Genomic DNA, 24,820 nt, shown 5'->3' on the forward strand with positions numbered 1-24,820 from the left:
ATCAATTTGTTCAATTTTTAAGATTTGCTAAATATTTTTACTCTTCTCTAAATTTGTCCTTCATATTTCTAGATATTTCTAGCGTTCTCCAAATGTATCATGAGAAGAATACTGATGTTCTCCACTACTTCATGCCATTCCGTGTTTGTGAAATGGGTGTAATGTAATAATATAATATTAATGCATTAATAATGTATTAAAATAATGTTCTTTAGGTTTATTTTGTTGACTATGAGCGGTGTAACCGGTGAGTGAGGGGGCAATAGCCTGCACCATTGTTGTGGCAGGATATGTGTGGTGTTGCTCTCTAATGCATTTCACACCTCATGTTTGAATGTGGCCTGCCATTTTAGACTATGATTCACGTTATTTCCTTTTGTTGTTTACGCATAAATGTTTTTTTTTTTCTTTATACTTCATTATTTCTTCTCGCCATAGGAGGTCCGGGTTCTATTCAATGGAACATTCCACACTTGGTGGAGCTAACTGCACTTTGTGCGATGATGAATGTTGTGTTGGAGATGAAATCACCCTCATGGCCCCATGAAGTTAAAAATCAAAAATTTTAAGCAGCAACTATGAACCAAAAAAGAAATACAATTACAGATACAATAATGAAATACAATAACTGAAGGAAGGGTACTGCACATTTTAATAAATTAAACTTTGCTTTTGAAATCAAATGATGACAAGCAGGCTCTTTCTAACTGGACTTGAGTTTTTTTGTTTGCTTAACTGAGTGAGAAAAGGAAGCGATTATGCTACAGTTGGTCGCTAAGGTTAGCTTCCTTCTGTGACGTATAAATATATATATATATATATATATACATATATCTTACAGGGTGAAATGATATCACTGCACCCACCTCCTTGCTGAGAGGAAGCATGATATGGAGTTCCACTCCGCTTTGCTCATAAGCAGTAATCCCTGACACCATCAGAGGCAACCTTCAATATTGAACAATGACTCTTCATTTTACCATTGGCTGCTGGATTCTGTTGTTTCTTACACCAGAATATACTCCTGTTTTTGCAGAAGGTAAGTTAACATCTGACAATCGAAAGGGTTACATAGCAGGGCTGTTTCAGAGTAACGGTCATCTCTTGTGAAAAGCTTTCGGGTGTAGAAGTGCATAATATTTCCATCTGATTTCAAGATTTGGTTGGTTGTGTATTTGGCCGAATTATTTGTGAATGCGTGGAAACTATTTTAATGTTTGTTCTACTGGATGAAGTCATCCAGGTACCGCGTGGATTGGATGCCACGTTACGTTGCAAATCAAAGAGAAATTTTCTTCCGAAGTGGAAATGGGTCATCAAGCAGACATCAAGTAACATCAAGACATTAGTGGTCGACAGCACTGCATACCTGCTGGTGGAAAACTTCCAGGAGATGAATGAAGGCAATTACAGCTGTATCAATGAAACAGGGGAAACTGCAGTGAAACTGGAAATACAGCTGGGTAAATACAGTATTGAATTACATATTACAGATTTAAATATTACAATATTGATTTAAATATTACAAATTACATATACAAAGCAGAAAACTAGTTAAATAACCATTCCAATTTAATTAATTATATAAGCGGAAACATATGCAACTTTGTTATGTTTTAATATAATTTTGACTGTGATTATATGCACATACATACTGTACATACATACATGCATATCGAGCTAATGTATTATTTTTTCCCAGGTGTAAAGACTAGCACGCCTGTGTACAGAATCAGCAGGACCGGCTCGTTGCATCTCTTTTGTGAACCTCCAACAGCAGCAACGCTTGAGGGCTTTTGGAGCTGGAGACAGACTGGGTATAAAGGAGACTGCAAACGGTCTGGCTCAGACCTGGAACACTTTGGAAATCGATCTGAAGTAAAGAGTGGGTCCGGCAACAAATTTTCACTGAGCATCTCCCCTCTGCTCTGGAATGACTCTGGACAATACCGATGCACTATTTGTGATGGCAGCAAAGTTTACAAGCAATGCACTTATGAAATAATTATAGTGAAAGGTAATGTCAGCCATTATACATTCCCCACTTTTATGCTTATTTAAAAACTGCAAAATTGCTTTTCACAAAAAAGTAGTAAGATGGAATGAAATTTAATCTTTTAGCAAATCCTCTGCAGCAGACCTACTCAGCCCTGAGCTCTCATGTTTGGCTACATTTCAATAAGGAACGGAGACAGAAAATGTGTTTGCTCGTTAAAAACGGAATGTAATTTTGTGGAATTTAAATCGTATTAGCATGCCAAACTGTGTTTGGACCAGGGCTGCCCAACCCTGTTCCTGGAGATCTACCGTCCTATAGATTTTCATTTCAAACTTAATTTGGCACACTTGACTCTACTGCTTAGCAGCTCAATGAGATGATCTCTAGCCGTTGAATGAGGTGTGTTTTGTTAGTGTTGGAGTGAAGACGTACAGGACAGTAGATCTCTAGCTGTTGAATGAGGTGTGCTTTGTTAGTGTTGGAGTGAAGACGTACAGGACAGTAGATCTCTAGCTGTTGAATGATGTGTGCTTTGTTAGGGTTGGAGTGAAGACGTACAGGACAGTAGATCTCCAAACCTACAGGATGGTAGAGCAGGGTTGGGCAGCCGTGGTTTAGACTAACTATTGCACTGGTACTAGTATTAGCACATGTAAAACTGTATGGGACTTGATGCATGTATCTGATGCACATGACTATGGAGAGTGTAATATACTCCATAATCGATGTTTTCTCATCCACATGCAACCCATACTATCTATGGTATGTGACCATCTACAATGTAGTATGAATTAGGAAGAATTTTTTCATGCAAAGAGTAGTCAATGATATGGAATAACCAGCAAGGTCATGTAGCAGAGGCAGAAATTCTGGGGATTTTCAAGACCAAGCTTGATACAGTGTTAGACACTGTCTAGTCTGTGGGTAATCAGAGCACTAATTTAGTCCGGAAAATGGCGAGCATTGTTGGGCTGAATGGCCTGTTCTTGTCGTTATGTTGTGTTGGGTAGTGTAGTGTAGTGTAGTGTAGTGTAGTGTTGTGTTGTGTTGTGTTACATTATGTTATGTTATGTTAACTCACAGCACTGTGTGTGTCTGCCCCTGCAGTGTACTCCGAGCCCGTGGAGCTGAATGAGGGAGAGGATGGCTCCCTGGTCTGTGTCGTTTCACACGTGAAGGAGTCCACCAGACTGCTGTGGATCGACACGCAGAGTCAACAGATGTTCTCCGGCCCCGAGGCACGGGCGCCCGCGGGCGAGTTCCGGCTCGTGGTGAGGAACGTCACGCTAGTGCAGAGCGCTTGGGAGTGCGCCGTGTTCCGCCTGGGCCGGCTCCGAGCGCTGGTCCCGTTCACACTGACTGTGAAGAGCCGAGCCACACAGCCCCCCGGGCCCCCTGCTGGAGGTGACAGACCGGGCCATGACCCTACTGCAGCATCTGCACAAAATCACTCCGGTAAAAAAGTGTGCGTGCGTGCGTGCGTCTGCGTCTGCGCGTACATGTACGTATGTATGCACGTATTATGTATGGAGGCCTGCACGCATATGTGTATGCATGCATGTGTGTACATATGTATATACATATGTATTTATTGTATGTATGCGTGCATGTATTCATGTCAGCATGTAAGCATGTACGCATGTTTGTAAGTACATATTGTTGATAAATCCAAAATACAGCTCTGTGTAAATAATCTTCGTATTGCTGAAGAGACAAACATAATGTTTGTAACAGAAGGTGTCCCAGGTACCAGATGTCTGAGCGCTCCAGTGCTCTCTTTCTTCTTAGTGATGTTTCAAACAGTTGATTTTGGTTAGCCTAAGATATGTCTCTGTTTTAAAAAAAATATTTCTCAGGCTTATAATGGCTTTGTTACGTCCCTCCGCCTCAGGTGGGGGCGCTGGCCGTTTGGACACATGCGTGTGTCTTGTTACAGGTAATTGAGATTGAATTAAGATGTGTCTCTGTTCTTTTTTCTTCTTCTTATTTCTCAGCCTCATAATGGCTTCCTTTGTACAAAAATACTCTTAAATAAAAGATCAGAATGTGCACTTCAACCATGTGAACTGATTACAAATATAAAATTGGAGTATGCAGTGTGTGTCTGTGTATGTGTGTGCGTGCGTATGCATGCGTGTGTGTGTGTGTTTCTGTACAGCTATCTATCCCTGTTTGTTACTCATTAATAGTTGTTTATTTATTTATTTTTCATAGGAAACCATATAATTTGTCCGTCACTGGTCTACCTCTCTGGTCTTCTTCTCATAATCCTGGGAACAGTTTTCATAATCTACTGTCGTCGGAGACATCAAGGTAAGGAAAACAAAGCACTATATAAATATGTTTTTTAAATATTTAACGTTCATTATGAAATGCATTGTTTATTTACTTTATGATGCTTTTATCTCATTTTAATCAGCATAAAATATCATTGGATAGGATGACAATAATTTTGAAAATGTTTTTACAAATTTGCATTTTTAACTTCGAATGAAGTGCTTCTGGCAGTAAAAACAACAAAATATGAAATTTCTCCTACATGTTACTTTGAGATTGTGCACAATCTGCAGGTCCCTGGCTGTGCATTTAAAAAATGAACTCGGTTTTGTTTTTTTTTTTGTTGCCTTTTTATTGTTTTTTTGGCCTCTTTATTTATGTTTTTTTACAACATGTGAGACAGGCATAACAGTCAACTCCCAATGAAAGACTAAACATAAAAAGATAAAAGAGAAACATATTGAGAATGGCTGAAACATTGTTCATTGGATTCTTGGTATTTTGCCTCTTATTTGTTTCATTCAGTGATATGTACAGAAGCGTTGTGGTTTCAGCCAGAAAATTTATTTTAGTTGTGTTTTGTGTTTTCTGTCTTTCTCTGTAGACCCAATCCAACCGCCCCCTCCCACACCCCTCCCCACCCAACCCTCCGCCAAAGGTGATGAACAGACCCCAGACGACGCCAATTATAATGCAGTGCATTTTAAATGAAAAAAGGTAGTGTTATCCTGCACGAATCGTCCATTGTGTTTCTGCAGCAGATCGTTTAAGACGCTTAAGGCATGCGTCTCCCAGCTCGCGCATTAGCCTGAAGGCGCTAACCACACTGCCCGCGGCGTGAAAACGTTCACATGTATTTTTACATCCTCCATTTTGCATCTCCATCCTCTGACTTCTGCTTTCTTTCAACAGAAGCTGACTCCAGTACACCAGCCGCACTTGCTGTAAGCATTTATTTAATTTTATTTATTCGTTTATTTAAAACAAAAGCACACATTCCTGAAACTTTTCATGCTCTTGAAAAATATGCAATGCAATATCTACAGCTGCAAGCCTTTTAAAATGTTCTCTCATTTAGACTGACAATCTGACTCCTGAAGAGGACCCGGTGATATATGCAGATGTGGTCCTGGCAACCGGAATTAGAAGATGATTCATTCATTTTAATTTTACTACAGACGTAATTTGTTCAAGTCTTTTTTTAGGTTCTGACAAAACATATATCTGCATATGAGAAGTCTTTGGGGGATTTCCTTTACAGATTCATGGAAAGAAAATGTAGTTGTTGGAAATGCGAACTTCTGTTGGGGAAGTGGTTATATATTTAGTTTTAGCTACAGTGGAAAAAATGAAATAAAAAGGAACTCAAATTCAACACAGATTAAACGCATATCCTGTAAACAGCATATCTGTGTGTTTTAATGTGATAATTTACATATTTACTTGAATTTTATTATCAATTATGTGTCACGGATTGGTGAGGGAATGGACCCAAATGCAGAGTAAAACAAAACCCAAGAACTCCAAAAGGGAACTTTAATTACAAAAACTCAAGAACAAACACAGATAACCAAACAAAACCTTGCAGGGCAAATCCCAAAAACAGAAAACAGAAAATCCAAAAATCACAAGAAGCCAAACAGGCAGGGCAGAAACAGGCGGACAAAAACAGGCACGGGGAAACACAGGCAAACTCTCAGGCAAAACAGAGGCAGGAACACACGCGGAAACACAAGCGAAAACACAAGGAGCCAGCACCCGAGTCAGGGAAGAAGAGAACTTAAATAGACAAGACCCTAACGAGACACAGGAGGGCACAATGCACAATCAGACCACAGAGGGAAGGGATAACTAGACACAACTGAAAAACACTAGAATAATTGGAACCAATAATACAATTAAACAGGGAAAAGGAACAGAACTACTGCCATCTGGCGGCCGAAAAAGGAAGACAGAAAACAGGAACAGAAACCTGACGGTATGTCTGTTTTCAGATAATGTTATCTATCATGGCTTTTATAGCTTAAATTTCATTCAGGTATTTAGGCTACCCATTTATGCTGATACATTCACAGAAGAAATTCACGTTAAACAGCTCATATAAAACCCAACAGTACAGACTCGCCTAACAATTAAACCCACCAACATCCAGTTTCAAGCCCATGTCTACAAAAAACACAAGAAGCTTATGTAACCTCACTGAGGTCATTAGGCCTACTGCTAATCTCACTCTCAATAGAATTGATTAGCAGTATCTAACATGCCATTATTTGTACTGAATATTTGAGACTGGACATTTGTTTGTTGTTTGTCTGATGATTTGCTAACAATATCATAAGACTTGGACGTGGAGAAAATAATACTTCACATGTTTCATGTATTTCAATGAGCAAACGCCATCATTAAAATTACACTTAAGTCATTTATTGGTCATACTGCACCCTGTGTGTGCCTGTGTATGTGCATGTGTGAATGTGCGTGTATATGTGTGTGTGTTTGAGTGTGTGTGTGTGCGTTTGCGAGTGTGTGTGTGTGTGTGTGATGATGCAACACAAGCAATGCAAGTGTGCACACTATACCATTTAAAGGAGCTGTGTGGTCTTCTGTATATTCCTTTACAAATGTTAAAAAGCCATATGTACAAGACTGAGTGCATGAGTGTGCAAGCCTGAATGTATGAGTGTGCAAGCCTGAGTGTATGAGTGTACAAGACTGAGTGTATGAGTGTACAAGACAGTCAAACGGGCAGCGCAGTGGCAGTCACACGGGCAGCGCAGTGCCAGTCACAGTGGCTGCGCAGTGCCAGTCACACCGGCAGCGCAGTGCCAGTCACACGAGCAGCGCAGTGCCAGTCACACGGGCAGCTCAGTGCCAGTCACACGGGCAGCGCAGTGCCAGTCACACAGCGCAGTGCCAGTCACACCGGCAGCGCAGTGCCAGTCACACGGGCAGCGCAGTGCCAGTCACAGTGGCTGCGCAGTGCCAGTCACACAGCGCAGTGCCAGTCACACCGGCAGCGCAGTGCCAGTCACACCGGCAGCGCAGTGCCAGTCACACGAGCAGCGCAATGCCAGTCACACGGGCAGCGCAGTGCCAGTCACACGGGCAGCGCAGTGCCAGTCATAGTGGCTGCGCAGTGCCAGTCACACCGGCAGCGCAGTGCCAGTCACACGGGCAGCGCAGTGCCAGTCACACCGGCAGCGCAGTGCCAGTCACACCGGCAGCGCAGTGCCAGTCACACGGGCAGCGCAGTGCCAGTCACAGTGGCTGCGCAGTGCCAGTCACACAGCGCAGTGCCAGTCACAGTGGCTGCGCAGTGCCAGTCACACGGGCAGCGCAGTGCCAGTCACACAGCTCAGTGACAGTCACACGGGCAGCGCAGTGCCAGTCACACAGCGCAGTGCCAGTCACACCGACAGCGCAGTGCCAGTCACACAGCGCAGTGCCAGTCACACGGGCAGCGCAGTGCCAGTCACAGTGGCTGCGCAGTGCCAGTCACACCGGCAGCGCAGTGCCAGTCACACTGGCAGCTCAGTGCCAGTCACACGGGCAGCTCACTCTGGCGCTGGTCCCTCAGCTTTAATTGCCACCATTTTCTCTCTGCTGTGCTCTCAGCCAGTTACAAGAGAAAAATCCAACCGGACGAGTCAGACCTGAAGCCGGTGAAGGTGCGAGCAGGTGCAAATGGCAGGTATTTAAAAGCCAACCAGTGTCTGAAAAATGTCACCACGGCAGAACAGTACACTAGCAAAGATCTGTCTACTTCACAAGTCATGGTACATGAATCCACTGTGTATTCAAGGGTAATAAATACACAAGACACACTGATCAGTAAACACACTAGGTGTTCTGCAGGTACACTAATGAAACTTATTTTAACAATAAATTAAGTAATATGACAATCTCAAGTTCATTGTATTGTTATCTTTTTAAATATGTAAACACTGTATTTGTAATATGTGCTTGTGCATCACAGCACTGGAATTCAATATTTGAATGATCTTACCGGTTTCCCGAAGTCCAGGCCATCTTGGGAGATGGGTTTGACTTGTTCCTTCATGTCTTCAGGAAAAAAAAGGATATTCTCCGTGCATTACTTCTCCCAGCACCACAACATGTAATTACACTTTACAAGCCAGAGAAAGGGTAGACTACATCACAAAGAAATTAGTTATTAAATTGCGTGCGTACATATGGCTCTGTCAGACTTGTAATCACACAATTCTCGTGAACATTCTCTACTTTTATGTAAGGGTATTCTTTACACGCTTTGGTTTCACCATGTAGAAATTACAGCACTTTTTATACACAACCTCCCATTTCAGGGCACCATAACGTTTGAGACATTGATGTTATGTAAATTAAAGTAGCCATGTTTAATACTTTGTTGCATATCTTTTGCATGCAGAGACTGCCTGAAGCCTCTTCTCTGCCAGGCCTGCACTGCAGCAATCTTCCTGCTTGTTTCAGGGGTTTGTTGCCTTAAGTTTTTTCTTCAGAGCTCTGACTGTTTTTGTTTGTTTTTTTCAATAATTCGCAGTTTCATAATGGCTTTCTTAACTTTCATTGACAAGCGGTAATAACACAGGCAATCAAAAGTATAGAATCAAGACTAGACACTAAGTAGATGGAAAGCTTTCTAATACCTGCACCAAGGAAGTAACTGAACACACCTGACCAATCAGAAACACCTGTGATGTCAATTGTCCCAAACCTTATGGTGCCCTGAAATGGGGGTGTGTGTAAACAGTGCTGTAATGGTGAAAAATGGTGAAACCGAAATGTATTTTTAAAATGCCCCTTTATAAAAGCTGAGAATGTGAACTTTAACCACACTTGATATCTGTAAAACAATATTTGTTTTATAAACCACGTGTAAATTGTGTTTTGCGGTTCACAAAACACGCGTAAATAATACTGGCATTACATTCGCACCATGTATATCTGTTTTCGAAATTACAGCGCTGTTCACCACGCACCTACTGCAGTAGTTTGCACCGACCTACATTGTCAACGGAATTCACAAGCAGTCGCAGGATTAAACCGAATTCCTCCCTTCAATCACGTTTACTTGCCTGAGCCAAGCAAACTAAAATGCCTAAATCTGTTGTGCAGCTCGGGAAATAAAACGCATTCTTACAGGATCGTTATGTCATCAAACCTTGATTCGCAAGCGCACTCGTCCCATTTTGACTTGGGGAATCGCAAGGGAACATTAGTCAACTTACATATTTACCAACTTGTGTTTTAGTAAAGGAAACGATACAATAGGCTACTAACTATACTTCAGACAAACAGCACAACGATTACTACAATGTTCACTATAACTAGTTTGTTATTTATTAGATGCAATGCTAAGTAGGCTATTTGTAATAACGCATAGATAATGTCAAAACTGCTGAACTAAGTTCAACTGGAATCGGACACTCAAAGCTCAATAGAAATTAGTTTCAGTTGCTTATTAACTGAAATTGAAACGCCAAGTCTTTACGTGACTGTCATGTCGGATTGTCTTAATTTGTAACGTGCGGCACATTAACGACAAGTATTTATGTAATGGAAATGTGACGAGAACGACTGAGATGATTCATGTATACAATAAGGTAAAGCAAGCTAGATATGTTCTTTAAAACAAAATAAGCTAATTGTCACAAAAATATGTCCTATGCAAAAATATTACTTACCACTTTTGGTCGTTCAGAAGTCACCCAGCAAATTTTCAAGATTGTTTTGTACCGGATCTCTCGGTAGTTTATCATAAAAGCACGTTTATTGTCAGCAGAAGTTACGCCATATTCAGCTGGTGATTGGTTGAAGCATATCCAGCGGACCAATAGCAAAGCAGTAACTTTCTGTTTTTCAGATTTTTCGGGATGTTTTTTTCTCATGCTTGCAGCAGTTGGAAAGAAGACGTCTCCCCCACAGACCACCAAAGAGTTTTCTTGGATGGTTAGAAACATTGGCAAAACCAATCGGGGGATCATTTTACATTCATGACTTCGTCACATTTGAAATTAATATATACATACAAATTAATAAAACAGAGTTTTACATAATATCTTAATTGCATTTTTCGATATAGGTAGGCTATTAGTAAAGTTGATTGGATCAACGTAATGTGTAAAGTCACGTTTAACTTACTTAATCATCAGTCAAACTCTTCTAAGGGGTTCACTGAGTGACAAAAATTTCTGAACATAAACTTAATTTGTGGTAGAGCGGTGGCATCACAAGTCGAATGTATAACGTATTGTAGCCCACTGCAGTGTTGCATAACACCGTCACTGCATCAGGCGAATGCTTTGCAGATGATTAACAGCGTGTTCGTGAAGGCATTATCTGCACTTTATGAAGTCTATATGTACTTACTCATCAGAAAATGAACATAAGGCCAGTGTACAGTTTCCTTCCAATTTGTTTCCTCAGTACGTGACAGGAACTCAATTTGGCTAACTGACTGCGCATAATCTAATCACAAACGCTTGACAAATTACATGGAAAATGTCATTACTTCTGGATGGCACGTTTAATACGTGAAAAATGAGTTTTAAAAACCAAACTCGCTCACCAATAAGTTTGACAGGAGTAAGTGGGTTCAGAATAAGGAAACTTTCGTCAAATATGCTCGTACAAGTGAATTTAATTTTATTATCTGCCATAAAATTAATGGGGGGGGGGGGGGGGGGGGGGGGGTCGCCTGAAATTGTGTGCAATTTCTGTGTTCAACAGGAAGCTCGCATGCGTCACCTAGCGGTGATAATCGGAATAAATGCCGGGCTCGTTGCACAACCTTCCCTCTCCTGTCAGTAACGGATGTCCGAAGCTTCTGAGCTTCGCTGGCTTGTAGGTGAGAGGGTGGGTCAAAGTGGGTCATACTTTCTTTAGTGACCACAATACCTGATGATGCTATCAATGCTATTCAGCACTGCCTCATAGTAAGAGAGTGAACACTGGATTGAGCCACTGGATCATGAACATGTAAAATGCATGGAGTCAAGTGAACTGGTGGTGTGCTGTTTTCTGCTGCCTTTGACACCGTCAACCATCCCATCCTCCTGTCCTCCCTGGCAGCTATGGGGATCTGTGGCACAGCACTTGCCTGGATTGAGTCCTACCTCTCCGGTCGCTCCTTCCAAGTCGCCTGGGCTGGTGCAGTATCAGCACCTCGCCCCCTTGCCACAGGAGTTCCCCAGGGCTCTGTCCTTGGTCCCCTCCTATTCTCCCTGTACACCCAATCTCTTGGTCCTGTAATCTCTGCCCATGGGTTGTCCTATCATTGTTATGCCGATGACACCCAACTCTTTCTCTCCTTCCCGCCCTCTGACACTCAGGTCTCTGCTCGCATCTCTGCCTGCCTGAGGGACATCCAGAGCTGGATGGATAACCACCATCTTAAGCTGAACCCAGGCAAGACGGAGATGATCTTCATCCCTGCTCCATCCTCTAACCTTCTTGACTTTTCTATTTCCCTGGGGGACACTGTGGTGTCATCATCACCCACCGCAAAAAACCTTGGAGTGGTGATGGACAACAGACTGTCCCTCTCCCAGAACATCACGGCGGTGAGTCGAACGTGCAGGTTCTTCCTGTACAACATCCGGAGAATCCGCCCCTTCCTCACCACCTACGCAACCCAGCTCCTGGTTCAAGCGATGGTCCTGTCCCGCTTGGACTACTGCAACTCGCTACTGGCTGGTCTGCCAGCATCCGCCATCAGACCCCTGCAGCTCATCCAGAATGCTGCAGCGCGTCTGGTCTACAACCTCCCCAGACATTCCCATGTCACCCCCCTGCTCACTGACCTCCACTGGCTGCCTGTTATGGCTCGCATCAAATTTAAGTCCTTGGTGCTTGCATACCAGGCAGCTAAGGGGTCAGCACCAGGGTACATTCAGAGGATCATCAGACCCTACACACCAGCCAGACCTCTCCGTTCTGCCACCTCTGGACGCTTGGCACCTCCCCCTCTTCGCGTCTGCACTTCCCGCTCCCGCCTGCTGTCTGTCCTGGCCCCTCGCTGGTGGAATGACCTCCCCGTGATGGTCAGAACAGCAGAGAATCTCACCACTTTCAAACGCAGACTGAAGACTCATCTCTTCAGGCTGCACCTCTCCCCACCCCTCCCTAGCCTATAGTTCAGCTCATTGTACCTAGCTAGGATAATTTGATTATGTTAGTGTATCTGGCAGGATTGTTTTTGTATGATTAGGTGTGATTCCAGTGCTAGTTTGTACTAGGTAGGATTCTTGCTTGCTGAACAAGCTTACTCTACAGGGTTGGAGTCCTGATCGATGTGGTCACTTCTGGCACTACGATCCTTACTTCACTCTAGTGTTTCTTTTGCGCCTCTACATCATGAAACCTATGCACTTGTTGTACGTCGCTCTGGATAAGAGCGTCTGCTAAATGCCTATAATGTAATGTAATGTAATGTTTTCCTTTTCTTTTTTTTGTGGCTGTTGTTTTATTTCATGAGCAAACCAGCAGGTGGCAGTGTTGCTCTCCAGTCCTATGTAAAAGGTAAATGGACTGCATTTATATAGCGCTTTTATCCAAAGCGCTTTACAATTGATGCCTCTCATTCGCCAGAGCAGTTAGGGGTTAGGTGTCTTGCTCAAGGACACTTCGCCACGCCCAGGGCGGGCTTTGAACCGGCAACCCTCCGACTGCCAGACAATCGGTCTTACCTCCTGAGCTATGTCGCCACCATATGTGGACATTAACCATCGTTCTGAAGGTATCGTACATAAAGAACATGGTACATCTAATAAAGATGCATTTGTGCATTCGTGGGGGGGATGGAGGGGTTGACCCAGCACCATCCCCTCTTCATTGGAGGATCCCTTCATTATCATTCTGAACTTAATAACAAACCTAATCAGCCAGATAGGCCTCAGTCCTGCCCTTCATCCAATTATTATAGCTAATTTTTTTTCTTTTTTTTCCTTTTGCTTTTGTGTCTGTGCCTGGCAGTCAGTTCACTTCCTGTGGCAATGGTTTTGCTTCTAATTTTAGCCTTGTCTTTATACTTCATTATTTCTTCTCGCCATAGGAGGTCCGGGTTCTATTCAATGGAACATTCCACACTTGGTGGAGCTAAGTGCACTTTGTCGCGATGATGGATGTTGTGTTGGAGATGAAATCACCCTCATGGCCCCATGAAAATTAAAAATTAAAAATTTTAAGCAGCAACTATGAACCTAAAAAAAATACAATTACAGATACAATAAGGAAATACAATAACTGAAGGAAGGGTACTGCACATTTTAATAAATTATACTTTGCTTTTGAAATCAAATGATGACAAGCAGGCTCTTTCTAACTGGACTTGAGTTTTTTTGTTTGCTTTACTGAGTGACAAAAGGAAGCGACTATCCCACAGTTGGTGGCTAAGGTTAGCTTCCTTCTGTGACGTATAAATATATATATATATATATCTCTTACAGGGTGAAATGATATTACTGCACCCACCTCCTTGCTGAGAGGAAGCATGATGTGGAGTTCCACTCTGCTTTGCTCATAAGTAATAATCCCTGACACCATCAGACACAACCTTCAATATTGAACAATGATTCATCATTTTTCCATTGGTTGCTGGATTCTGTTGTTTCTTACACCAGGATATACTCCTGTTTTTACAAAAGGTAAGTTAACATCTGACAATCAAAAGGGTTACATAGCAGGGCTGTTTCAGAGTAACGATCATCTCTTGTGAAAAGTTTTCGGGTGTAGAAGGGCATAATATTTCCATCTGATTTCAAGAATTGGTTAGTTGTGTATTTGGCTGAATTATTTGTGAATGCGTGGAAACTATTTTAATGTTTGTTCCACAACGTGAAGTCGTCCAGGTACTGCGTGGATCGGATGCCACGTTACCTTGCAGATCAGAGACAAGTTTTCCTCCGAAGTGGGAATGGGACTCCAAGCAGACATCAAGTAACATCAAGACATTATTGGCCAACAGCACTGCATACCTGCTGGTGGAGAACTTCCAGAAGATTAATGAAGGCCGTTACTACTGTATCAATGGAACACAACAAAACAAATCTGAAGTGAAACTGGAAATACAGCAGGGTAAATACAGTATTGAATCACATATAACAGATTGAAATATTACCATATTGAATTAAATATTACAAATTACATATATTGAGCTGAAAACCAGTTAAATAATCATTTCAATTTTATAAATTATATAAGCAGATACATATGCAACTTTGTTTGAATATAATTTTGACTGTAATTATATGCACATACATACTTTACATACATACATACATATCAAGCGAATGTATTATTTTTTCCCAGGTGTAAAGGATACCACGCCTGTGTACAGAATCAGCAGGACCGGCTCGTTGCATCTCTTTTGTGAAGCTCTATCAGCAGCAAGGGTTGAGGGCTTTTGGAGCTGGAGACAGACTGGGTCTGAAGAAGACTGCAAACGGTCTGGTTCAGGACAGACTGGGTCTAAAGGAGACTGCAAACGGCCTGGTTCAGGACAGACTGGGTCTAAAGGAGACTGCAAACGGTCTGGTTCAGGACAGACTGGGTCTAAAGGAGACTGCAAACGGTCTGGCTCAGGACAGACTGGGTCTGAAGGAGACTGCAAACGGTCTGGCTCAGGACAGACTGGGTCTGAAGGAGACTGCAAACGGTCTGGTTCAGGACAGACTGGGTCTAAAGGAGACTGCAAACGGTCTGGCTCAGACCTGGAGCACTTTGGAAATCGATCTGAAGTAAAGAATGGGTCCGACCACAGATTTTCACTGAGCATCTCTCCTCTGCTCTGGAATGACTCTGGACAATACCGATGCGCTCTTTGTAATGGCAACAAACTTTACAGGCAACGCACTTATGAAATAATTACAGTTAAAGGTAATGTCAGCCGTTATACATTCCCCACTTTTATGCTTATTTAAGAACTGCAAAAATGCTTTTTACAAAAATGTAGTAAGATGGAGTGAAATTTAATCTTTCAGCAAATCCTCTGCAGCAGACCTACTCAGCCCTGAGCTCTCATATTTGGCTACATTTCAATAAGGAACGGAGACAGAAAATGTGTTTGCGCGTTAAAAACGGAATATAATTTTGTAGAATTTAAATCGTGTTAGCATGCCAAACTGTGTTTGGACCAGGGCTGCCCAACCCTGTTCCTGGAGATCTACCGTCCTATAGGTTTTCATTTCGAACTTAATTTGGCACACTTGACTCTACTGCTTAGCAGCTCAATGAGATGATCTCTAGCCGTTGAATGAGGTGTGCTTTGTTAGGGTTGGAGTGAAGAGGTACAGGACAGTAGATCTCTAGCTGTTGAATGAGGTGTGCTTTGTTAGGGTTGGAGTGAACAGGTACAGGACAGTAGATCTCTAGCTGTTGAATGATGTCTTGTTAGGTTGAGTGAAGAGGTACAGGACAGTAGATCTCTAGCCGTTGAATGAGGTGTGCTTTGTTAGGGTTGGAGTGAAGAGGTACAGGACAGTAGATCTCTAGCTGTTGAATGAGGTGTGCTTTGTTAGGGTTGGAGTGAAGACGTACAGGACCGTAGATCTCCAAACCTACAGGATGGTAGAGCAGGGTTGGGCAGCCGTGGTTCAGACTAACTATTGCACTGGTACTAGTATTAGCACATGTAAAACTGTATGGGACTTGATGCATGTATCTGATGCACATGACTATGGAGAGTGTAATATACTCCATAATCAATGTTTTCTCATCCACATGCAACCCATACTATCTGTGGTATGGGACCATCTACAATGTAGTATGAATTAGGAAGAATTTTTTCACACAAAGAGTAGTCAATGTGTGGAATAACCAGCAAGGTCATGTAGTAGAGGCAGAAACTCTGGGGATTTTCAAGACCAAGCTTGATACAGTGTTAGACACTGTCCAGTCTGTGGGTAATCAGAGCACTAATTTAGTCCGGCAAATGGCGAGCATTGTTGGGCTGAATGGCCTGTTCTTGTTGTTATGTTGTGTTGTGTTGTGTTGTGTTGTGTTGTGTTGTGTTGTGTTGTGTTGTGTTGTGTTAGGTTGTGTTGTGTTGTATTGTGTTGTGTAGTGTAGTGTAGTATTGTGTTGTGTTGTGTAGTGTAGTGTAGTGTAGTGTAGTGCAGTGCAGTGCAGTGCTGTGCTGTGCTGTGCTGTGCTACATTATGTTATGTTATGTTAAGTCACAGCATTGTGTGTGTCTGCCCCTGCAGTGTACTCCGAGCCCATGGAGCTGACTGAGGGAGAGAATGGCTCCCTGGTCTGCGCCGTTTCACATGTGACGAGGACCACCAGACTGCTGTGGATCGACACGCGGAGTCAACAGATGTTCTCCAGCCCCGAGGCGCCCGCGGGCGAGTTCCGGCTCGTGGTGAGGAACGTCACGCTGGCGCGGAACGCTTGGGAGTGCGCCGTGTTCCACCAGGGCCGGCTCCGAGCGCTGGTCCCGTTCACACTGACTGTGAAGAGCCGAGCCACACGGCCCCCCGGGCCCCCTGCTGGAGGTGAGGGAGCGAGAGTCACAGACAGACCGGGCCAGGACCCTACTGAAGCATCTGCACAAAATCACTCTGTTAACAACTGTGTGTGTGCGTGTGTGTGTGTGTGCGTCTGCGTCTGTGCGTACATGTTCGTATGTATGCACGTATTATGTATGGAGGCCTGCACGCATATGTGTATGTATGCATGTGTGTACATATGTATGTACACATGTATTTATAGTATGTATGCGTGCATGTATTCATGTCAGCATGTCAGCATGTACGCATGTTTGTAAGTACATATTGTTGATAAGTCCAAAATACCGGTCTGTGTAAATAATCTTCGTATTGCTGAATAGACAAACATAATGTTTGTAGCAGAAGGTGTCCCAGGTACCAGATGTCTGAGCGCTCCACTGCTCTCTTTCTTCTTAGTGATGCTTCAAACAGTTGATTTTGGTTAGCCTAAGATATGTCTCTGTTCTTTTTTCTTCTTCTTATTTCTCAGCCTCATAATGGCTTCCTTTGTACAAAAATACTCTTAAATAAAAGATCAGAATGTGCACTTCAACCATGAGAACTGATTACAAATCTAAAATTGGAGTATGCAGTGTGTGTCTGTGTATGTGTGTGTGTGCGTGTGTGTGTGTGTGTGTGTGTGTTTCTGTACAGCTATCTATCCCTGTTTGTTACTCATTAATAGTTGTTTATTTATTTATTTTTCATAGGAAACCATATAATTTATCTGTCACTAGTCTGCCTCTGTGATCTTCTTCTCATAATCCTGGGAACAGCTTTCATAATCTACTGTCGTCGGAGACATCAAGGTCAGGAAAACAAAGCGCTATATAAATATGTTTTTTAAATATTTAACGTTCATTATGAAATGTTTATTTACTTTATGATGCTTTTATCTCATTTTAATCAGCATAAAATATCATTGGATAGGATGACAATAATTTTGAAAATGTTTTTACAAATTTGCATTTTTAACTTAGAATGAAGTGCTTCTGGCAGTAAAAACAACAAAATATGAAATTTCTCCTACATGTCCCTGGCTGTGCATTTAAAAAATGTTTTTTTTTTTTTTTTTTGTTGCCTTTTTATTGTTTTTTTGGCCTCTTTATTTATTTTTTTTTACAACATGTGAGACAGGCCATAACAGTCAACTCCCAATGAAAGACTAAACATAAAAAGATAAAAGAGAAACATATTGAGAATGGCTGAAACATTGTTCATTGGATTCTTGGTATTTTGCCTCTTATTTGTTTCACTCAGTGATATGTACAGAAGCGTTGTGGTTTCAGCCAGAAAATTTATTTTAATTGTGTTTTCTGTCTGTTTCTCTGTACACCCAATCCAACCGCCCCCCTCCCACACCCCTCCCCACCCAACCCTCCGCCAAAGGTGATGCACAGACCCCAGACGACGCCAATTATAATGCAGTGCATTTTTAAATGAAAAAAGGTAGTATTATCCTGCACGAATCGTCCACTGTGTTTCTGCATCAGATCGTTTAAGACGCTTAAGGCATGCATCTCCCAGCTCGCGCATTAGCCTGAACGCGCTAACCACACTGCATGCGGCGTGAAAATGTTCACATGTATTTTTACATCCTCCCTTTTGCTTCTCCATCCTCTGACTTCTGCTTTCTTTCAACAGAAGCTGACTCCAGTACATCAGCCGCACTTGCTGTAAGCATTTATTTAATTTATTTATTATTCGTTTATTTAAAACAAAAGCACACATATTCCTGAAACCCTTTGCTAATATGTAATACAAGTTTTATAAAAATGTGTTTTATTTAGAATGACAACCTGACTACTGAAGTGGTATATTTATCGGTGGCCATGGAAACTGGAATTGGAAGAAAATGAATGATTTTTCATTTTATTGCAAATTTATTCAAGTTTTTAAATTTACTTTTGACTTTTTAAAATGTTCTGACAGAACATATTCATTTGCTCACGAGAAGTAAGTCTTTCAGGGAATTTTTTACAAATTTCTTGAAGACAATCTAGTTGTGAGAAATGCAATCATCTGCTTATGTTAAAATGTGCTATTTTAATTAAATGAGAAGTGGCTAAATTTACCCTGGCCGAGGAGCACCACTAATAGTTTTTCATTTACGGACTCAAATGCTGTTTTTCGCCAGGTGAATGCAGAAAATGCATCACTGATGCTCTTGCATTTTTTATAATAGGCCATTTCATTGCTTAATTACTTTTCTTAAGTCTTTCATCTGATGTCTATTAAATAATTTTATGTTAAATAAATCAAAATGCACATATGTTTTGTGAATTCTTTATGCATTATACAATCTCTTTTTTAAACTAATACGTTTTTAAAGTTGATTTTGAACGTCATTCACAGTTCAGTTCTTTGGGAGAGAATAGAAAATGTGGTAGTGGATATATCCCACTGGAGTGGGATAATGGCGCCCCCTCGTGTCATTATAAGAAATTACTTCTATGCTATTAAAAATCCTGAATTTTGAGAGGAAACGAGAAGAGATTTCAAAGAAAGGGATGTACACAAGTAAACTGAAGCAAACATTTTTTTATGTCATGTGCTGTATAATTTATTATAAATTTATGGCCACATGCAAGATTAACATTATTTGTCAGTATTTCACTGCAAAGTTAGGAATCTGCAGAACCTTAATGTTAAACTGTAATCCACTGGCCATTCCTCGCCCAGATTAAACACATATTCTGTAAACAGCATATCTATGTGTTTTAATGTGATCATTTATGTATTTACTTGAATTTTATCATCAGTTATGTCTTTTGTCAGATAAGGTTATCTACCTTGGCTTTTATTGCTTAAATTTCATTCACATTTGTAGGCTGCCCATTTATGCTGATACATTCACAGAAGAAATTCACGTTAAACAGCTCATATAAAACCCAACAGTACAGACTCGCCTAACAATTAAACCCACCAACTTCCAGTTTCAAGCCCATGTCTACAAAAAGCACAAGAAGCTTATGTAACCTCACTGAGGTCATTAGGCCTACTGCTAATCTCGCTCTCAATAGAATTGTTTAGCTGTATCTAACATGCCATTATTTGTACTGAATATTTGAGACTGGACATCTGTTTGTTGTTTGTCTGATTTGCTAATAATGTCATGAGACTTGGACGTGGAGAAAATAATACTTCACATGTTTCATGTATTTCAATGAGCAAACGTCATTAAAATTACACAAGTCATTTATTGGTCATACTGCACCCTGTGTGTGCCTGTGTGTGTGTGCATGTGCGTGTATATGTGCGTGTGTTTGAGTGTGTGTGTGTGCGTTTGCGAGTGTGTGTGTGCTTGTGTGTGCGTGTGCTTGTGTGAGTGTGTGTGTGTGCGTGCGCGTGTGTGTGTATGTGTGTGCGTGTGCTTGTGTGTGTGTGCGTGTGCGCGTGCGCAAGACACGACAATTCATTTTTGTCCCATATGAACCTCTCCTGCACTCCAAGGGACATTCAGTAAAAGTAGACATAATACTTTCGAAATATTTTCATTTCCTCCTCTCCTCCTCTTTTCCTCCTGTACTCCTCCTCTCCTGGTCTATAAGAATGAGTTTAAGCGGGCTGCAGCAGTGGGCCTCTGGGCATTAACATCTCCCCAGCGCAGTGCCAGTCACATGGGCAGCACAGTGCCAGTCACACGGGCAGCTCAGTGCCAGTCACACGGGCAGCGCAGTGCCAGTCACACAGTGCAGTGCCAGTCACACCGGCAGCGCAGTGCCAGTCACACGGGCAGCGCAGTGCCAGTCACACCGGCAGCGCAGTGCCAGTCACACCGGCAGCTCAGTGCCAGTCACACAGCGCAGTGCCAGTCACACAGCGCAGTGCCAGTCACACCGGCAGCGCAGTGCCAGTCACAGTGGCTGCGCAGTGCCAGTCACACCGGCAGCGCAGTGCCAGTCACACCGGCAGCGCAGTGCCAGTCACACGGGCAGCGCAGTGCCAGTCACACAGGCAGCGCAGTGCCAGTCACAGTGGTAGCGCAGTGCCAGTCACACAGCGCAGTGCCAGTCACAGTGGCTGCGCAGTGCCAGTCACACGAGCAGTGCCAGTCACACGCGGCTAGCGCAGTGCCAGTCACAGTGGCTGCGCAGTGCCAGTCACAGTGGCAGCGCAGTGCCAGTCACACCGGCAGCGCAGTGCCAGTCACACGGGCAGCTCAGTGCCAGTCACACCAGTAAGCATGCCGCAGTGCCAGTCACACCGGCAGCGCAGTGCCAGTCACAGGGCAGCGTGCAGTGTGCCAGTCACACAGAGCGGGCCAGTCACAGTGCTGCGCAGTGCAGTCACAGTGGCTGCGCAGTGCCAGTCACAGGGCTGCGCAGTGCCAGTCACACCGGCAGCGCAGTGCCAGTCACACGGGCAGCTCAGTGCCAGTCACACGGGCAGCGCAGTGCCAGTCACAGGCAGCGCAGTGCCAGTCACACGGCAGCCAGTGCCAGTCACACGGGCAGCTCAGTGCCAGTCACATGGCAGCGCAGTGCCAGTCACACGGGCAGCGCAGTGCCAGTCACGTGGGCAGCACAGTGCCAGTCACACAGCGCAGTGCCAGTCACAGTGGCTGCGCAGTGCCAGTCACACAGCGCAGTGCCAGTCACACGGGCAGCGCAGTGCCAGTCACACTGGCAGCGCAGTGCCAGTCACACAGTGCAGTGCCAGTCACACGGGCAGCGCAGTGCCAGTCACGTGGGCAGTGCAGTGCCAGTCACACGAGCAGCGCAGTGCCAGTCACACAGCACAGTGCCAGTCACACGAGCAGCGCAGTGCCAGTCACACAGCGCAGTGCCAGTCACACGAGCAGCGCAGTGCCAGTCACACGGGCAGCTCACTCTGGCGCGGTCCCTCAGCTTTAATTGCCACCATTTTCTCTGTTGTGCTCTCAGCCAGTTACAAGAGAAAAATCCAACCGGACGAGTCAGACCTGAAGCCGGTGAAGGTGCGAGCAGGTGCAAATGGCAGGTATTTAAAAGCCAACCAGTGTCTGAAAAATGTCACCACGGCAGAACGGTACAATAGCAAAGATCTGTCTACTTCACAAGTCATGGCACATGAATCCACTGTGTATTCAAGGGTAATAAATACACAAGACACACTGATCAGTAAATACTAGGTGTTCTGCAGGTACACAAATGAAACTTATTTTAACAGTAAATTAAGTAATATGACAATCTCAAGTTCATTGTATTGTTATCTTTTTAAATATGTAAACACTGTATTTGTAATATGTGCTTGTGCATCACAGCACTGGAATTCAATATTTGAATGATCTTACTGGTTTTCCGAAGTCCAGGCCATCTTGGGAGATGGGTTTGACTTGTTCCTTCATGTCTTCAGGAAAAAAAAGGATATTCTCTGTGCATTACTGCTCCCAGCACCACAACATGTAATTACACTTTACCAGAGAAAGGGTAGATTACATCACAAAGAAATTAGTTATTAAATTGCGTGTGTAAATATGGCTCTGTTAGACTTGTAATAAAACAATTCTCGTGAACATTCTCTACTTTTATGTAAGGGTATTCTTTACACGCTTTGGTTTCACCATGTAGAAATTACAGCACTTCTTATACACAACCTCCCATTTCAGGGCACCATAACGTTTGGGACATATTGATGTTATGTAAATTAAGGTAGCCATGTTTAATACTTTGTTGCATATCTTTTGCATGCAGAGACTGCCTGAAGCCTCTTCTCTGCCAGGCCTGCACTGCAGCAATCTTCCTGCTTGTTTCAGGGGTTCGTTGCCTTAAGTTTTTTCTTCAGAGCTCTGACTGTTTTTGTTTGTTTTTTCAATAATTCGCAGTTTCATAATGGCTTTCTTAACTTTCATTGACAAGCGGTAATAACACAGGCAATCAAAAGTATAGAATCAAGACTAGACACTAAGTAGATGGAAAGCTTTCTAATACCTGCACCAAGGAAGTAACTGAACACACCTGACCAATCAGAAACACCTGTGATGTCAATTGTCCCAAACCTTATGGTGCCCTGAAATGGGGGTGTGTGTAAACAGTGCTGTAATGGTGAAAAATTGTGAAACCGAAATGTATTTTAAAAATGCCCCTTTATAAAAGCTGAGAATGTGAACTTTAACCACACTTGATATCTGTAAAACAAGATTTGTTTTATAAACCACGTGTAAATTGTGTTTTGCGGTTCACAAAACACGCGTAAATAATACTGGCATTACATTCGCACCATGTATACCTGTTTTCGAAATTACAGCGCTGTTCACCACGCACCTACTGCAGTAGTTTGCACCGACCAACATTGTCAACGGAATTCACAAGCAGTCGCAGGATTAAACCGAATTCCTCCCTTCAATCACATTTACTTGCCTGAGCCAAGCAAACTAAAATGCCTAAATCTGTTGTGCAGCTCGAGAAATAAAACGCATTCTTACAGGATCGTTATGTCATCAAACCTTGATTCGCAAGCGCACTCGTCCCATTTTGACTTGGGGAATCGCAAGGGAACATTAGTCAACTTACATATTTACCGACTTGTGTTTTGGTAAAGGAAACGATACAATAGGCTACTAACTATACTTCAGACAAACAGCACAACGATTACTACAATGTTCACTATAACTAGCTTGTTATTTATTAGATGCAATGCTAAGTAGGCTATTTGTAATAACGCATAGATAATGTCAAAACTGCTGAACTAAGTTCACGAACGGCGTCCACAACAACTGGAATCGGACACTCAAAGCTCAATAGAAATTAGTTTCAGTTGTTTATTAACTGAAATTGAAACGCGAAGTGTTTACGTGACTGTCATGTCGGATTGTCTTAATTTGTAACGTGCGGCACATTAACGACAATTATTTATGTAATGGAAATGTGACGAGAACGACTGAGATGATTCATGTATACAAGAAGGTAAAGCAAGCTAGATATGTTCTTTAAAACAGAATAATTGTCACAAAAATATGTATTATGCAAAAATATTACTTACCACTTTTGGTCGTTCAGAAGTCATCCAGCAAATTTTCAAGATTGTTTTGTACCGGATCTCTCGGTAGTTTATCATAAAAGCACGTTTATTGTCAGCAGAAGATACGCCATATTCAGCTGGTGATTGGTTGAAGCACATCCAGCGGACCAATAGCAAAGCAGTAACTTTCTGTTTTTCAGATTTTTCGGGATTTTTTTTTCTCATGCTTGCAGCAGTTGGAAAGAAGACGTCTCCCCCACAGAACACCAAAGAGTTTTCTTGGATGGTTAGAAACATTGGCAAAACCAATCGGGGGATCATTTTACAGTCATGACTTCGTCACATTTGAAATTAATATATACATACAAATTAATAAAACAGAGTTTTACATAATATCTTAATTGCATTTTTCGATATAGGTAGGCTATTAGTAAAGTTGATTGGATGAATGTAAAGTCACGTTTAACTTACTTAATCATCAGTCAAACTCTTCTAAGGGGTTCACTCAGTGACCAAAATTTCTGAACATAAACTTAATTTGTGGTAGAGCGGTGGCATCACAAGTCGAATGTATAACGTATTGTAGCCCACTGCAGTGTTGCATAACACCGTCACTGCATCAGGCGAATGCTTTGCAGATGATTAACAGCGTGTTCGTGAAGGCATTATCTGCACTTTATGAAGTCTATATGTACTTACTCATCAGAAAATGAACATAAGGCCAGTGTACAGTTTCCTTCCAATTTGTTTCCTCAGTACGTGACAGGAACTCAATTTGGCTAACTGACTGCGCATAATTAAGGCTATATTTTTATAATCTAAGGAAAACAACTCAATGGTGTCTCATTGAGATCTAATCACAAACGCTTGACAAATTACATTGAAAATGTCTTTACTTCTGGATGGCACGTTTAATAACGTGAAAAATGAGTTTTAAAAACCAAACTATATCACCAATAAGTTTGACAGGAGTAAGTGGGTTCAGAATAAGGAATCTTTCGTCAAATAAGCTCGTACAAGTGAATTTAATTTTATTATCTGCCATAAAATTAATGAGGGGGGGGGGGGGGGGTCGTCTGAAATTTTGTGCAATTTCTGTGTTCATCAGGAAGCT

At 42.5% G+C, this 24,820-nt stretch overlaps 1 protein-coding gene and 2 long non-coding RNA genes across 5 annotated transcripts in view; 1 reads left to right on the top strand and 2 right to left on the bottom strand.

Moving 5' to 3' along the window:
• The window catches only part of LOC135262654 (uncharacterized), a 35,107-nt gene extending 24,239 nt beyond the window's left edge, over positions 1-10,868 (bottom strand). Inside the window, exons 1-3 of one of the 3 annotated variants that reach the window (XR_010332256.1) lie at positions 9,961-10,862; positions 8,283-8,338; positions 269-3,397 (exon numbers count right to left, since the gene is read on the bottom strand). This is a non-coding gene — a long non-coding RNA (uncharacterized LOC135262654). Of the gene's footprint in view, positions 1-268; positions 3,398-7,789; positions 7,930-8,282; positions 8,339-9,960 lie in introns of those variants that run through there. The other 2 variants (XR_010332257.1, XR_010332258.1) reach the window with 2 other exon arrangements.
• LOC135262649 (uncharacterized) overlaps positions 1-24,820 on the top strand; it is a 50,566-nt gene that overhangs the window by 11,447 nt on the left and 14,299 nt on the right. Inside the window, exons 5-6 of the mRNA XM_064349722.1 lie at positions 4,214-4,312; positions 4,881-4,934. Coding sequence (XP_064205792.1) covers positions 4,214-4,312; positions 4,881-4,934 — 153 coding nt within the window. The remainder of the gene's footprint in view (positions 1-4,213; positions 4,313-4,880; positions 4,935-24,820) is intronic.
• Positions 16,627-23,902, bottom strand: LOC135262656 (uncharacterized). The gene is made up of 3 exons (XR_010332260.1): positions 23,728-23,902; positions 22,040-22,095; positions 16,627-16,764 (listed from the first exon to the last, which is right to left on the bottom strand). It is a non-coding gene; the product is annotated as an uncharacterized LOC135262656 (long non-coding RNA).

The sequence above is a fragment of the Anguilla rostrata genome, chromosome 9, assembly GCF_018555375.3.
Source record: "Anguilla rostrata isolate EN2019 chromosome 9, ASM1855537v3, whole genome shotgun sequence".
In the NCBI taxonomy this organism is placed as follows: Eukaryota; Metazoa; Chordata; class Actinopteri; order Anguilliformes; family Anguillidae; genus Anguilla; species Anguilla rostrata.